This window comes from Tachysurus vachellii, chromosome 24, assembly GCF_030014155.1.
Source record: "Tachysurus vachellii isolate PV-2020 chromosome 24, HZAU_Pvac_v1, whole genome shotgun sequence".
Lineage (NCBI taxonomy): Eukaryota > Metazoa > Chordata > Actinopteri > Siluriformes > Bagridae > Tachysurus > Tachysurus vachellii.
The window spans coordinates 5,692,956-5,710,455 of record NC_083483.1 but is presented as its reverse complement, the minus strand read 5'-3'; the positions used below and the strand labels follow the sequence as shown (position 1 = coordinate 5,710,455).

The 17,500-nt window shown below is 41.2% G+C and overlaps 1 protein-coding gene across 1 annotated transcript in view; it reads right to left on the bottom strand.

Annotated features, from left to right (window-relative positions):
- Positions 1 to 652: 652 nt before the first annotated feature.
- The window catches only part of rasa3 (RAS p21 protein activator 3), a 72,587-nt gene continuing 55,739 nt past the window's right edge, over positions 653 to 17,500 (bottom strand). The window contains exons 15-24 of the mRNA XM_060860244.1: positions 13,411 to 13,517; positions 11,813 to 11,890; positions 11,206 to 11,283; positions 10,164 to 10,237; positions 7,397 to 7,503; positions 7,154 to 7,236; positions 6,328 to 6,536; positions 3,914 to 4,017; positions 3,625 to 3,808; positions 653 to 1,888 (exon numbers count right to left, since the gene is read on the bottom strand). Coding sequence (XP_060716227.1) covers positions 1,813 to 1,888; positions 3,625 to 3,808; positions 3,914 to 4,017; positions 6,328 to 6,536; positions 7,154 to 7,236; positions 7,397 to 7,503; positions 10,164 to 10,237; positions 11,206 to 11,283; positions 11,813 to 11,890; positions 13,411 to 13,517 — 1,100 coding nt within the window. The 3' untranslated portion in view covers positions 653 to 1,812. The remainder of the gene's footprint in view (positions 1,889 to 3,624; positions 3,809 to 3,913; positions 4,018 to 6,327; positions 6,537 to 7,153; positions 7,237 to 7,396; positions 7,504 to 10,163; positions 10,238 to 11,205; positions 11,284 to 11,812; positions 11,891 to 13,410; positions 13,518 to 17,500) is intronic.

Below are 17,500 nucleotides of genomic sequence, written 5' to 3'. Positions count from 1 at the left end.
TTTTTTTTTTTTTGCATCTACATTTTCATCATTCATTTTACATCAACCTCTACACATCACAGATTTGTATTAATACTCTTTATAGAATTATGCAAAATACACCGTTCTCCCCTTTTTAAGGTATCGCTGTGAGGAGCATTGATCCGAAGCTAACACGAGTTCTCGATTATTAATTTGTAACTGATCAGATATTCATAAAATAACTGATCAGGAAATTATTGCATCTTTCATACTCTGTGTATGGAGATCTTTTGTACTCAAATACTCTCACCCAAAAAAATGTTATATTGTGATATAAAAATAAATACTGAACCTTTTTTGGAGTGGGTAGCAAAAATCGTCTGGCTTATATTAAAACAATATATTCACACTAAGCATGCACCAATGGATGAACTATAGTAAAGAAATTGGGCCATTAGTACATTTCTGTAACTTACACAAATTTCTGTAATACACAAAAGTGTGCTGGTTTAAACAACACTAGTTATGTTACATTTAGAAGTGTTGGGAGAAAGTGTTTGTTAAAATAGAACATAATAATTAAGATAAGAAATCTCTCCCTCACGCATCCTTCAATTCTCAGTCTCACACACACACACACGCACACACACACAGATCTCAGAGGGAAATAATTCTCAGTACAAGACACAGGTTACAAATGCATTATTTACAGTACATAAAACACAACAAAAGTACAAAAGACCACAAATGTCTGGCATTGGTATTACTGGCAAAAGGGACCTGTTAAAAGCTGTTTATTTAAACTGACTAATTAGATTAAATCAAATTAAAACATTAAAATGATTGGATTTTTTCTTCTTTCTTTTTTTTTCGTTTTTAAAAAAAGAAAAAAATAGAACAATGTACTGTATAAAAGGTACTGGCTTTAAATTGGAGTCTGAGTAACGAGTTTTAGTATCATGCCAGATGCCAGGTCAAGATAGTGTCTATGCCCAGTTCAGGTTTTGTAGATATTTTGAGAAAATGATATCACTAAATCTGTTTCCCAATCTGCTCTAATCCTTCAGTTGCTGTTATATTTGGCTGGGGATCATAAGGAACGTTCTCAAAAGCGTGTAACAATACTGTAACAAGTCTGGATGTGGATAAGGTGCAGGAAAAAAAAATAAACACTTTTCATTATGACATAGTTCATCTAAGACAGATGTCATTATAATAAAACAATGCCATTATAATAATGAAAAAAAAAAGCAGTTACAGTTAACATCTGATTCAGATAGGTCCTTTCAGTCGACATCCCAGTTCAGAAGAATTAAGTACCTACTCGTTGTGTGTTACTTTGGCTAAAGCTATTTTGCCAGAGGTAAAAATGCTACCATGCATTAAGAAATGCTGATGATTATGTTTCCGTGCATCCTAAAGATAAAGTTGGTAGATTCTAACTCTTCTGAGCTGGGATTGGCCAGGAGGCTCTCATTAACAGGCATGCACCAATGCGCATAAAAGTGAAAAGCAGAGGGTTCTCAAACCTGCAGTTTGGTCCTGAAGACTTAGAAGAGCTACAATAAAATTCTCAAGACCTAAAAACAAAGTCCCTCAGTGAAAATTTGCCATGAGGCAGAGCTTCATCGTCAGCGGGGCAGGTGTGACGATTAAAGTGCACACAGTTCTGTGGAAAGCTGTTGATTGGGTTTGTAGGACCTACAAAAGAAGGAATTTGAGTGAGATTACTTTTAGCTTAATCTCACGCTCCTTTCTCGGTCAATGATCACGACTCATTGTTCCTGTGATGTAACAGGCATTGCCGTGTTATTAGTTGCAGAGAGAAGGGCATTGTGGTAATGGGCAGGGTCAGATCGAGTAGGTGGAGCTCTCTGACTGTTGGCGGATATAGCACTGGAAGCTCTTGTCGCCAATTGGATGCTCCCTGTACAAAGAAACAAACAAATATATCAGGTTATATATACAGTTGTGCTTAAAAGTTTGTGTACCCTGAAAGAAATTGGTAAACTTTGCCATTTATTCAGAAAATATGACTGATAATGCAAAAGATTTTTTTCTTATTTAAGGATAGCGGTCACGTGAAGTCATTTATTATCACATAGTTGTATTAACGTAGTAACCGAATTCACCTTAACAACCCTGATCAATAGTTTACATATCCTGGAATCTTTGAACATATTATAAACACACAGGTTGACACACAGAGGTTTAAATGGTCATTTAAAGTGAAGTGTTGATGCATTAATAGTCAGTGAGTTTCTCAGCTCATGAGGTGATACACTGACTTGGCTGTATACCGTACCATGGGTAAGACAAAAGAACTGCCAATGGACCTGCGTAATAAAGGAGGTTGAACTTTATAAAGCAGGAAAAGGTTATAAAAAGATATCTCAACACTTGAAAATGCAAGTCAGTACTGTTCAAACTCTGATAAAGAGGCGGAAAATATAAGATTCTGTTGATACTAAGACACTGTCAGTAGACCAAGAAAGATTTCACCCACTACTGCCAGAAGAATTGTTCGGGATGCAAAGAAAATTTCACAAACAACTTCGAGAGAAATACAGGTTGCTCTGGAAAAAGTGTTGTTGGTGTTCCAAGAAGCGCAATAAGGAGGTACTTGAACACAAATGACCTGCATGGTGGAGTTGCCAGGAGAAAGCCGTTACTGCTCCCATGCCACAAAAAGGCTCACCTTCAGTACACCAGACATTACCTAGACAAGCCTCACAGCTTCTGGAGCTTTTGGAGTGATGAGACCAAAACTGATCTTTATAGTCACAACCATAAACGCTATGTTTGGAGAGGAGTCAACAAGGCCTATGGTGAAAAGTACACCATCCACACTCTAAAGCATGGTGGTGGATCTCTGATGTTTTGGGGCTGTGTGAGCTCCAGTAGCACAGAGGAGTTAGGATAAATTGATGCCAGGATGAATGCAGACAATAGTGGCAGACATTTTGCATTCTACAGCACGAAAGCGGCACATCGGATGCTCTCGGATGTTACAACATGATGATGATCCAAAGCGTAAGGCAAGGTTGACCCTAAAATGGCTACAACATAAAAAGGTGAAGGTTCTGGTGGCCGTCACAGTCTCCTGACCTCTATGTCATCGAGCCACTTTGGGGAGATGTCAAACGTGCAGTTTGTGCAAGACAACCAAAACATTTACAGGAACTGGAGGCATTTTTGCCAAGAAGATTGGGCAGCTTCACCACCTGAGAGAATTAAGGACCTCATGCACAATGATTACAAAAGACTACATGTTGATACTAAAGTGGGCAATACACCATATTAAGAACTAAAGGTATGCAAACTCTTGAACAGGAACTGTTTCCTTTTCTTAATGGATATGTTTTGTTTGATGACTGTGCCTCTAGCGCAATCTGTTACGGCTAACATATTAACTAGAGTTTTATAAGAACTAGAAATTTATTTTTTTTGCCTTCTCACTCATGTTTTCTTTTAAAAATCATACAAATTCTTCCAAGATATGCAAACTTTGATCTTGATTTTTATTATTATGTTGAAGCAAACCTTTTGGAGTTAACGCCTGAAGTGTGGAACCCAAAGACATCACGAAATCTTCAGCTTTAATTCAATTCAAGTTTATTTGTATAATATAGCTTCTTAGGAAATATCTAAAATGGTACTCACTGGCTACCATACTTGGTCTTCCTGAACTTTTCTCGCTTGTACTGTGCATGCTGCTGCTCCAGCGTTTGCACAGCTGAGACGATTTGCTTAAGGATCTTGTAGGTCTCCTGTGGGTCGTCTATGACAAAGCTGGAGTACTCTTCCTGTTCGGGTCCGTCATACACAGATTTACTTCCGCACGCCTCTGAGATGATGAGACACAGCCACAGGTTACTCAGAGCACCTTCACCGTACACCGGTACTATATAATATATGTATAGACAACATGAAAACACACAGCCATACACACCTTGCATTTTGACGAGTTTGGACATGTAGGTGCTGAACAGTGAGTAGATGCGCTCGGTCTCTCTGTCCCCGTCTATGTCAAGTTGAATGTTTGCAGGCAGGCCACTGCATAAACCCAGAGTAACGACACAGTAACACATCAGTACTGATTCTAACATTTCAGCTGCTTTCATTAAATGTATATATTAGATTAGATTAGATTAGATTCAACTTTATTGTCATTACACAGTACAAGGCAAAGAAATGCAGTTTCGAGTGCAATAGCAGCAAGTTCAGGATATACAGTTTTTATATATATATAAATATATTTAATATTTAAATAAGTTAAAGGTGCCCTTCCACACAAAACCGTTTTTACTTGTATTTTTTGATATGTATCAGGTCCATATGTGTTTGTGTTGTGTCGTCAATTTGATAACGCACTGTTACCTCCCCGGTCAGTTCTAGCCACTTAAAAGAAATAAGGGGAGAAATCAGGTCAGCTTGAAAAGCTGGTCACTCTGACGTCAGAGTGACTGAGCTCATTACTATTCATGAGCTCTCCCCAGAATTCGTGTAGCTCAGTTAGTTTCCTATACAGCAAGGATGGCTGAACGTCAACGGGCTTGTGAAGAAGCCGTTCTGCCTCAATTCAAGGTGATTGTAAACAAATTTCCTCTAGACTAGGCTACTTATTGCGCTGGGTGAATGAATAGTCATGCTCTCATATCCTAGCGGTTAGCCAATCGGAGCCAAGCAGCATAGCTCATTTGAATATTCATGAGAACTGGTGCAAATCGAGCTGAGTCTTCCTGCAGGCTTTCTATACCACACTAGAATGGCTTGAAACAAGGTAACCAAGGCATTATTTCCACAAAAAAAAGTTACAGAGTCCATGGTAAACTTCAGACATTACCACAAAAGTAATGAAATACGTGTGGCAGGGCACCTTTAAATAAAATGGTAATATGAAGTGATTTACAGATGTGTGTGTGAACATAATATACAAATATACAGGCTATAATTATAACTGAAATTTACAGAAGGATGTAACAAAATATTTGGCTATTGCTATAAACAGTAATTTACAGATGTGTGTGTACTATGAATATAATATACAGGTGAATATATATGTGCTATGAACATAATACACAGATAAATATGTACTATGAATATAATATACAGGTGAATATATATATGTACTATGAATATAATGCAGATGGCTAGTAGTATAAACTGAAATTTACAGAATGGTATGTGCTATAAACTAAATATATGGCTATTAGTATAATATATTGCTGTTACTATAAACAGAAATCAGGTAGATATATACAATGATAGGGCAATGGTGAGCAGCAATGTAAAAAAAGAGAGCAAGTGTGCAAGTGAGCATAGTTTGTGTAATAGTCCATTAGTGCAATAACGTCCATTTGTGTAAACAGTCCATTAGCACAATAACGAAGTGTGAGGTATATATTCATTCATTCATTCATCTTCTACCGCTTATCCGAACTACCTCGGGTCACGGGGAGCCTGTGCCTATCTCATCGGGCATCAAGGCAAGATACACCCTGGATGGAGTGCCAACCCATCGCAGGGCACACACACACACTCATTCACTCACGCAATCACACACTAGGGACAATATTTTTCCAGAGATGCCAATCAACCTACCATGCATATCTTTGGACATGCATGTCTTTTGGACCGGGGGAGGAAACCGGAGTACCCGGAGGAAACATGCAACATGCAAACGCCACACACACAAGGTGGCGGGAATCGAACCCCGACCCTGGAGGTGTGAGGCGAACGTGCTAACCACTAAGCCACCGTGCCCCCCTGTGAGGTATATATATTTATATATATACCTAATATACTAGGGGTGTAATGGCTCATCATGGAAATATGCTGATATGCACCACTGAGATCAGTATGCTGTTAATCATTTAGAGTTTAAATATAAAGATAATTCTGGAGCAACATTCACACATTATTTGTTAATACAATCACGTTAGAACAGCTGAAACGAGTTCTTCAGTAGTTTTCGGAAGAAGTTGATGAAGTGGTGCATTTCAGTCGAATTTGGAGCTCTTTTTCCAGTTAAACTGATGCCTCGGGTGCTTCTACGGACCTTCTTATGTTTTTAGCGATCATTTTGCTCTGGATTGAGTTTTTTTTTTTAGAATCAAACTGAATGAATTGTGAAGTCAGTATCATGAACTGAACTGTAACCAGAGTGTATCATTAAACTCCTATAACATTTAACAGGTGGGTGGAAAGAAGATAAAGTGTTTATATAAAATGCCTACTGGTCGACTCCACTGTGGAGAATCAGTTCCCTTGAGCCTTGAGTCTTGTAATATATTTACATTTCCCAGATTGTATGCAGATATTAATATTAAAGGCCTTTATTAGCATTAGCATTATTTGACTAACCCAGTGCAGGGGGTGCAGCCTGAAGCAGAGTCTATGGCCTGTTTGCAGCATAGCCAGTGTCCGTTGAGGTAGGCTGAAGGATGGTAGGTGCTCAGGCGCTTGCCGTTACACTGGCTGACTTTAGTCAGGATGTCGATCCAGTCCCGTGCCTCTACGCAGTTGTTGGCCTGAATGTACAGCGCCCGCTCTGGCTGGATCACCTGGAACATCTGGAGAGCGAACAGAAAGGTCAGAGAGTCGTGTTGTCTGTGGAACAAACTTTATTTTATTTTTCTAATGGCTAATTCATGCATCGACTGGATGGACAAATCAGCTCACAGACTCAGTCGAATTCTTAAGAGCTCCTTCTACCAAAAAATGGAAATTCCTCTAGTTTTGTTGAATTTACATTTACAGCATTTAGCAGACACTCTTATCCGGAGTGACTTACATTTTTATTTCAGTTTATACACCTGAGCAATTGAAGGTTAAGGGCCTTGCTCAGGGGCCCTGCTGTGGCAACTTGGTGGACCTGGGATTCAAACCAATGACCTTCCGATCCGTAGTCGAACACCTTATCCACTGAGCTACCACATCCCAATTTCTTTATTATGTCACTCCACAATATAATATAAATCTCATGTGACAGTAGACACTCAGGGCTTTAAGAATTTGTGATTATTCATAAGTATTTCTGTTTTTACCTTGTCTACTAGGAGCAAAAGCTAAAAACACGTCTCACGCTGAAAGCCTGACACATTTTATATCAGACTTGCAGTCAGAAAATCAAAGTACTGAAGTTTATTTCCATTCTGTGCATGTTTGTGTGTGTAACGTTGTCTCTTACGTTCTTCATCTTGAAAGACTCCTCCTCTAATCTCTCCACAGCCAAGATGTTCTCAATAGGGATTCTACACAAAGCTCCTTCACCTTCACACCAAAGTCAACACAAACAGTAAATACAAACACTTCATGCGAACATATATCAGATGAAGTATATCGGATGATATGCATAACAACCGACACCATAGAGCTGTAACTGAGATGAATACAAAGGTCTAACACGATCACAGAGTAACATCTGTGTTACCTTTGGTTTTATGGTACGTGAACTCGTGATTAGTGAGCCGGAACCATCTCTTCTTAAAGTTCTTCATGCCGAACCGTTTCCTCCCTTGTGCTCTTTTGATCATAAACCTGCCCATCAGCAAAGGTATGAAGGGAAAGAAGAACAAAGAGAACAAAGATAAAGAAGAGCACACATTAAGCACGGTGTGTGTTAAATAATACGAACAGATTTATTTCTCCAACACAAGCATTACTCGCAGGTCAATTTTATTTACTGTTGTCTTTTGACATGCTTTTTAAACCTGATTCCGACAAATCTTACGCCTAGAGTCGTCACTTTGATGCTTACTGAATGACTGAAAAGCAGCGATGACAAAAATACCACATATTAAAGTACATGACTGTGTGAATTTCAAGCACACTGAAATGGTACACGGGCCGCAACTTTTTTATTGCACGCTGTAGCTAAACAGACTCACAGACTTCATTCTAACTAATTTGTAGAACACGTCTGTGCTCGGACCATGCCATGTCCAGCCTCTATGACAACCATGGGGAGGTGGTGCTATCGAAGAACACTGAGAGGCCACAACCAGAGACATTATCAAAAGATGAGACAACTGAGCAGTTTGAGCTTGAGGATTGAATGATGGAAGCCGATCAGAATGCTGGTAGACATGGATAAAGCCACGGTGAGGATGGAGAGTAGCGTTGTCTCTGCCACAGTGCTGACTCGCTGTTGACTATTGTTACGAAAGCCCTCTTACCGGTGATGTCAAACTTTAGTGACCTCATCGTACAAGATACAAATCTTTTCATAAGTAGACATTCATTCATTCATTCATCTTCTACCGCTTATCCGAACTACCTCGGGTCACGGGGAGCCTGTGCCTATCTCAGGCGTCATCGGGCATCAAGGCAGGATACACCCTGGATGGAGTGCCAACCCATCGCAGGGCACACACACACTCTCATTCACTCACGCAATCACACACTAGGGACAATTTTCCAGAGATGCCAATCAACCTACCATGCATGTCTTTGGACCAGGGGAGGAAACCAGAGTACCCGGAGGAAACCCCCGAGGCACGGGGAGAACATGCAAACTCCACACACACAAGGTGGAGGCGGGAATCGAACCCCGACCCTGGAGGTGTGAGGCGAACGTGCTAACCACTAAGCCACCGTGCCCCCTTAAGTAGACATTATATATTAAAAATAATTCTAAAGGTTCAGACTAATATTTATGATTTAAAAAACGGTTCTATTCAGAACAGCTATAAATCCTGCTGGAAACAGCTTCCTAGTGCATTATGTTGTTGGGGGCATTAAACTAAACTATGTGAAGTTTCAGCTACATAAAACTCTGTGCTAGAGATTTGTAGAAGCAAATAAGTTCACAGAATGATTTGCCTCTGCCTAAAAACAGCGCGATTCTCTGTCTTTCATGTTTACATCTGCAGCATCTTTACTTACAGTTTTGTTTTTTTTTGTCTTGCACTGTTTGTACACATGCAGTATCACTGTGTAACTCTACTTAGTTCTGTGCTGTTTTTTTAAATGTAGCCTCATGGTCCTGGAGGAACCTTCACTGTGTACTGCACCGTATATAAAAATATAACCATAAATGCTTCTTGACTTGATCCTTGATTTGCATTTAAACATTTAAAACAATCAATAATCGATGTAGCCAGTTTACTAACCAGAGGATAGAGGATGAGTTTAATGTGTTTAACTCTGTGCCGGGTTTCTCTGGTCTGATGCGCTTCCTTCAGTTAAATAATTTACAGAAATGTGTGTGACTGGACAAAGCCACAGCAGAGGATCTGCTACAGAAGCAGTGCTGGTTCTATAGACTATAGAGAATTTAGATAATTCGTACGTTTTCATACGTTGGATCCAGACTGAGGTCCACCTGGTGATGATCTCTGTCCTATGTGCTGCACAAGATTTGATGGCCTCCTGGATGGTAGTTACTGTTCCCATAAAACCAGCTGCACGGAATGAAAACTAAATCCACTCAGACCCCGTTTTCATTTTCTGGGGTATTCACGCCCACAGTAGCTGGAGCATAATTTTTTGCTCTGTTTGATCCAGAGACTGTACGACTGAAAACACTGCCAGGACGTCTCTTCTTCTGATAATATCTTTGGCCACAACACACAACACAAAAGAAAAATGGCAGGAGCTTCTGTCTGCATTTACTTTGGCGTATTATTAGGTTCGACACTTCCCTGATAATTGTCTATACAATTTACACGTATCAGGGAAGTGGAAAGGGCGGTGAGGGTCAGAGGTGCGGCCAATCGGGTGCAGCTTACCTGCAAGAACCCTTCCCATCAACCCTCTTATTAGTCAGTTTAACGCTCCTGTGCCCAGCAGAGAAATACAAGAAAAAAGACACCTGAATGTGTCTTAAAGGCCAGAGGAGTCAGACCCCGGTCCTAGAGAGTCACAGCACTGCAGACTTTAATATTACACCTCATTTATCAAGCATGATTCAACTCTTCAGTTAATTACATGAGACTAGATTTTGTATGGTGGAAGAGAAAACGCACATCTCTAAAGAGCTGTGGGCCCAGGACCTGAATTTGACAGACAGATCAGAGATACACACACACACACACACACACACACACACACATGTACTGTATCTGTTCCATTGGCTCGGCTCTTAATACTGAAGGTAAAGTGCAATCACATGCATTTAATATACATGAATTTAAATTTGGTTCAACGGTTCACGAGATGATGGTTAATACAGCACAGTACTGCTGCCTGCTGCTTACCCTTCTTTTAACATGATGGGCGTCTCAATGCTCTTCTGGTCCCATCTCCCAGACGACGAGATCAGATCGAGGAACTGCGCACAAGCACACGACATGTAGTGAAAAGGAAGCATTAGATATGACGGTAGAATAATAATAAGAGACAAGGATAGAAAGAAAGTGCAGTGACACCAACAGCAACTTTTACATTTGTTTGACACATGGCACCACTCCCTCTCTCTTTGTCTCCTCTACCCCATCTCCTCTATCCCTCACTCTCTCTTTCTGTCTCCTCTACCCCCTCTTTCTGTCCCTCTTTCTGTCCCCTCTATACCTCCTCTCTCCTCCCTCCCTCTTCTGTCTCCTCTATCTCCCTCCTTCTCTCTCTGTCTCCTATCTCTCTTTCTGTCTCCTCTATACCTTCCTCTGTCTCCTCTACCCCCATCTCCTCTATCCCTCGCTCTCTCTTTCTGTCTCCTCTACCCCCTCTTTCTGTCCCCTCTATACCTCCTCTCTCCTCCCTCCCTCTCCTCCCTCCTCTATCTCCTCTATCTCCCTCCTTCTCTCTCTGTCTCTATCTCTCTTTCTGTCTCCTCTATACCTTCCTCTGTCTCCTCTCCCACCTTCTCTCTGTCTACTCTTCCCCTCCCCCTCTATCCATCCCTCTCTCCCTACCTTTCTGTCTCCTCTATCCCTCCCTGTCTCCTCTATCCCTCCCTCTCTCTTTCTGTCTCCTCTACCCCCTCTTTCTGTCCCTCTTTCTGTCTCCTCTATCTCCCTCCTTCTCTCTCTGTCTCCTATCTTTCCCTCTGTCTCCTCTCTATCCCTCCTTTCTCTTTTTTCTCCTCTATATATTCCCTCTCTCCTTTTTTCTCCCTCCCACCTCTGTCTCCTCTCTCCCTCTCTTTTTCCTCTCTCTCCATCTCTGTTTTCAATAGAACCCTAAAAAAGGAGATGAATGTAAGTAGCTCTGGATAAGTCCATCTAACAACGCTGGAAGTGTAAATGTAATGGTGGCAGGTGAACCTGTTCCTGAAGACTCCACAAAAATCAGCAAACTCACGTTTTTCACAGCATCTGCATACTTCTGCTCGTTGAAGTAATCGTAAAACGCAGCCATATAAGACTCTTTAAAGTTGCCCTGGAGAATAGTGAGAAAAGTTGAGATCATTATCACCCATATGTCTAATTTCAAAGAGATATATTTCTAACCTGACTGGACAATGATGTTGGAGTCTGCATGAATACACAGTCAACTGTTCAGTTAACTAGCAAGCTTTAAGAAGCAGCAGTTATTTCTGCCCAAGTTTTGTCTTGCCAGTTTCCACCAAGAAGACCAGGTTTTCAACCAGGTGTTGTAAACCTGTGTGACCTCTAAAACACGTGAAAAGCCAAACTCTGCCCTTTTTAAACTGTTGCTCATGTAGTCACAAACTGATGATTGGCTTTGGTGTCACCAGGACTAACAGGAAAGAGAGTATAACATCCCACCCCCCCAGACAGCAGAGCCATTTTAATCCCTTGCCTCCTGGCTACAGATAGCTTTGCTAATGCCAAGATGCAGATTCACAATTTCCTGACATCAAACTATTTTCTGTTTTAAGATAATAAAAAATAGAATTTCAATTATTACTGTTTCCAAAGCCATAAACTTTAATCCACTAACTTACCGATTTTGACTTGGCAAGGCTTCCCAGGGTCTGGATGGTTTTGGAGATGAGAGTCAAAGTCCGTGATGTACAAGGATCCTTTAAAAGGAAAAACAAGAAGGATGTAAAGGAGAGTTATAAAAGGAACTCAAACAAACACCCACTTTTTTATACACTGGAAACAGATGCAGGTTACTTCAGTTCAATTCTGTTTATTTGTATGTCGCTTTTAACAATTCACATTATCTCAAAGCAGCTTACAGAAGTAAAGAAACAGAATAAAAATTGTTAAGTTTAAGATTAAGTTCCTGTTTATCTTATAACATGTTTCCCTAATGATCAAGGCTGAGGTGACGGTGACAAGGAAAAACACCCTGAGATGATATGAGGAAGAAACCTTGAGAGGAACCAGACTCAGAAGTGAACCTCATCCTCATTTAGTGACGCTGGACCGAAAATAATGCCAATGTAAATAATGTCATTTGTACTGAAGTTTATATTCAGGTGGAATTAAACAACCAAGAGCTCCTGAGGAACTAATGCCCCTTTTCCACCGAGGCAGTTCGAGTGCTGGTTCGGAGCCAGAGCCTAATTTAGAACCAGTTCTTTCTTTCTCGACAGCCAAAGCACCGGCTCTGAACCAGGAAAAGTGGTTCTTAAGTAGCACCAAAACGTTGCTGGTCTAGACTTAAGAACCGCTTGTGTCAGGGGCTGTGGGCGGAGCTACTGTTAGCGCATTTGATAATGTACCTTAAGTATACTAATGTTTAATACTTTTTTACTTTAAGCACACATGATAGTAGGTAGCTACATGCTAAGGCTACATTTTTTCTGTATTAATGATAAAATAACGTTATGTACTTTCTCGATTACAACCTCCGTTTATACAGATTACATGGAGCTGCACGTACATGTTGGATTCGCTCCGTTTGGGTGTTAATGTAGGTTCACAAAGCCATGAGCAGTAACAGTAAAGCAACATCCGCTATTGTTGATGTGTTTGTGTTTGCCGCTGCTGCGCTAAAGTTGCTGGGAAACGTGACACGTATACAGTGACGTCAGACTCGGCTCTGTGATGCTCTCTAGCCGATGGAAAGGCAAACCGGTTCTTAGAAGGTTCGCCAGTGGAACCAACTTTGAACCAGCACCAGCACTAGCTCTGAACCTGCACCCGGTTCTTTTTGGTGGAAAAGGGGCATTACAAGTCAGAGTCATTACAGACTTAACATTTCTAACAATTCTTTCCTGTTGAAGTCTTCAAACGTTTACTGATGAAGACTCGAGCACAGAACTGACCGACACAATGGCAGTTCAAATACGGTGTGATAGTCAATCAGCTCAGTCTGGTGAACTTCTCTCAGCTCAGTCTGGCAGATCACATGGTCAGTGATGTATATTGTGTTGTGCCTTTACATTTACTTCACTAGGTCACAGACTTAGGACGCCATCAACCTAAAACTCTGTTGGGAGGAAAGAAGCGCTAGTTGTTTCAGGAAGAGGTACGACTTCATCCATTGTTTAAAGGCATGCAGTCACTCGGCTGTTCAGACATCTAGAAGAGGTTCATTTCACCACCTCGGTGACAGAACGGAAAAGAGTCTTAATAATGAATCACTCACTGGATGATGAGGCCTGAGCTGAAACAGGTTGGGTGAGAGGATCGCTGGGGCGAAGAAACGCAGGAAGATGAAGCTACTGACGGCTGTGTACCTCACGTCTTGGTCCACTGTGAACATCCACAAAAACAAACATCGTTACACTCTGCTTCTCCATCACCGTCATCATCACCAACACAATCTTAATAAACAAATCATCAACAACCGTCTTCATAAACAAAAACTGCCCCAAACTGGAAAGAGCAGGTCTGGGACGTTAAACGTTATCAAGCCGAACAAAAACCTTAGTCTGCTACTTGTCGTGTTTATATTAATTACAGTGGACACGATGTGAAATAAAGATAGAAAGAGCTGAAGTCATGTGACCTTGGTGTGTGGAAAATACATAAATAATAAATAATAATAATAATAAAAACAATTAGTGAATATTGCTTGTACCTGGCAGGTAAACATTGTAGTGACAAGCGATAGCTACCAGGTTAATAACAGACATTTTCAGTGGAATGAATCTGTTCATGGATCGTTATGACTTTCCTGATGGTAGTTTTTGAAACAGGTAATTAGCAAAGTAGGAGGAGTCACTGATGATGATGATTATAATGATGATGATGATGATTCTTCCTGTCCCAGGCCTCTTCGTCCTGGTGAAGTACAGGACTTCAAGTGAGGCCAGCTAGTCTGCAGCTGATTTCCTCAGTGGCCCAGACAGTGTGTTACAGCCTCCTCTTTTCTCTGCAGGAGGCTACACCAAACAAGTGAGGGTAAAGAACAGCACCAGTAATATACCCGGGGAAGATGGAACTGTGCTATATGAAATACATCCTTCACTGATCTTTCTTGCTGATGGTGATCTGAGATCCCATTTGAAGGAAGTGACGGTGCTCATTCATTCATTCATTCATCTTCTACCGCTTATCTGAACTACCTCGGGTCACGGGGAGCCTGTGCCTATCTCAGGCGTCATCGGGCATCAAGGCAGGATACACCCTGGACGGAGTGCCAACCCATCGCAGGGCAGACACACACACTCTCTCATTCACTCACACAATCACACACTAGGGACAATTTTCCATAGATGCCAATCAACCTACCATGCATGTCTTTAGACCGGGGAGGAAACCGGAGCACCCGGAGGAAACCCCCGAGGCACGGGGAGAACATGCAAACTCCACACACACAAGGCGGAGGCGGGAATCGAACCCCGGCCCTGGAGGTGTGAGGCGAACGTGCTAACCACTAAGCCACTGTGACCCCCTACGGTGCTCATTATTAAGGAAATATTAAGGAGGAAGGAGATAAAATGAGGGAAAGGAAAGGTGTTTCCTGAAGTTGATGGACATCAGGAGGCTGGTTATTAAACCTCCTGGTGGTATTTTGACTCACGCCCAAATTTGAGGGCTGAGAGGACACAACCTTGTGGTGCAAAGTGCTACAGAATACGGTTTTCCTGACAGAAGCTGATCCTCATCCATACTGTGGTTATTTGATTTAAACACGTCTGTCTGTCGTAGTTCTGCAGTGCTTCAGAGCTCCATGTCTTTACAGCTTGTTTTTCTACAGACTTCACTGAGTTCAGTTTCAGTCCAAATGTAAGAATTACTTGGACCATACACAGTTCATTAGAGGCACAGCCTTGGCATTCTAGATGGGTCTAAAGCAGAGGTACAAAGATTTTCCCCTATCTCGTGGTACTTTTAATAAGCTGGTGGAATGTGGGGAGATCCAGATAAAAAGGGCTGCATTTGAGAAAAATGACCTCTTACAAACAGAGCACTCTTTTTGGATAGCAGCCTTGATTACACAAAGCAGTGCAGACCTCCTCTTTTTCTCAGGGTCACTGTATCTCTGAAATCCTGGCGTTCCACTACAGAGCGCCGTTCAGCCAGGCTTCAGTCAAGCAGTAAACTGAAGTCAGACTTTTTTGTGTTTGGGAGTTTGTTGATCTTAATACAAACTAAGTACACATTAGACAGGAAGATTCCCCAGAGCGGAGATCGCAGGCCTCGCCTCCTAAACCTGACCAGTGCTCCAGCCCGCTTAGCTCGCTATATTTGTAACACTGTTGGAGAACCTCAAGAGCACGCTTCAGGAGATAATAAATCTGTGGATAAACCGTCCGATACAGTTCTCCTGATATCAAGACGTATGTCCTTTGAATACTGAATCGATCTGACAAAAAATACATAAAAAGACACAGGACAAAAACGCTGTGACGGTCATCGGACTGGCACCAACAGGACTAACCACAGAAAATTTATATTTTCAGATTTTCAGACTTCACACTGCTGAGCAAATTGGATTAATTCATTACATGCATATTATAATGTTTTTATTATGTAGCTTTGTAGAAGCCAACATTCTGTTTTCTTATTTAAGCTTAGACAAAAATATATAAAATTTAATGTGGCCTGGGGTTTTCGAGCCACATGCACAAAATTCGGATATGTTGTAGACCCTGGTCTGAAGTTTCTTGCTATTACTTTTCTAATAGATCCGAGTACCGGTACTTCCGGTACCGGGTCTCAAAGTGGCCTTTTTTCCCATAGACTCCCATTATAAACTTTGGAGGTTTATGACTCGGCAAGCTTTCGAACTATCTACACCAAACTCGACCAGCTCCTTTAGGGTGATACTCTGAACAAAGGTTTAAATTGGTGTACCGACTGGCCTTTCGGTTGTGCCACAGCCCCGCCCCCAAAATATGCAAAATAAAAAAACTTTTTACAACATGGACATGTGACATATCAAAATACTCAGAACAATGAGGGGAACTTCCTCACGTGTATTCAGATGACGTCACGTGAAAATAAAAAATTTTGCACAACATGGGCATGTGACATATCAAAACACTCAGCCCAATGAGGGGAACTTCCTCAGGAGTATTCGGATGACGTCACATGCTCGTCTCCACTTGCCTCCAAATGTTTTGGCACCCTATCTTTCTGTCCACTTGCCTCCAAAAGTAACACTGTCCCTAATGTCCACTCGAATCCAAAAAGCACCGGCCTTTGCGAACACTTGCACCGTCAAAGCCAACATCAAAGTTTGTCACGACGAACTTTACAAATCTAGTTTTTTTTTTTTTTCATCAAATCCAGACAGGACTGTAGTCATAGCGCAGGTGTGTGTTTGTAGAATATCAGCTAGCTAGTTAGCAGATTACATTTTATCCACCTGTCCAATTATGGATATGAATATATTCAGCACAAGCAAGAGCTGTCAAAAAAAAACTACTACAACAACATTATTATTCTCATTACAGATGTCTGACATTAAAGGTCTACAGTGCAGTAAAACCCCTCAGCACGATGAGGGGGAAATGCCTCACGGGTATTCTGATGACGTCACGTGCAGCCCCGACCCCAAAGTATGCATAATCAAAAAATGACCATAACATGGACATGTGACATATCAAAACGCTCAGCACAGTTAGGAGAAACTGAGACACACAGATACAAATCTAGCTTGAATGCGATTGAAAATAAGTCGGCTTTTGTGTGCTTGAGAATATGCTGCATTCGACTTATAGAACTTCAGAATCTGAATTTCCAACTTCTAAGAGAAAACAGCCCACTTCTGTGGTGTCAGCATGTGAGAGCAAATCTACAGCATCAACGGTAAATAAAGTAGCCCTTATCATTTCTCAACAAGTTATAACATTCTAGACAAGTGTCCTTTAGCTCATCATACAGACTTTGTTAAATCTATATACACCGACTGTCAGAACTGTGGACATTCTCTACCAGAACATTAGGGGGCGTCCCAACAGCGTGTTGTTACGTGTGTTCTTGTCTCTATTCACCTGTTTGTAATTGACCGTTTATTACTGTGCCTATTTATTTCCTCTACTTTTGCTTGTGTTTGCTCAGTTGGTATTTTCAGTGTTTATCTTTGTTGTGTAATTTTCCTAGTTTTCGTGATTTTTTCCCCGTCTATGTTTCTCGTTTTTTGTTAATAAACCGTGTTTTTGTTATCTCTGCATTTTGATCGGGTTTTTGTCCTCGCCTGCCCTAACACTGACTGTATAGCTTGCTGTGTTGAGGCGAATATGCAGTACATCACTCATCACATACAGTTGGCTAGAGCTTCGCTT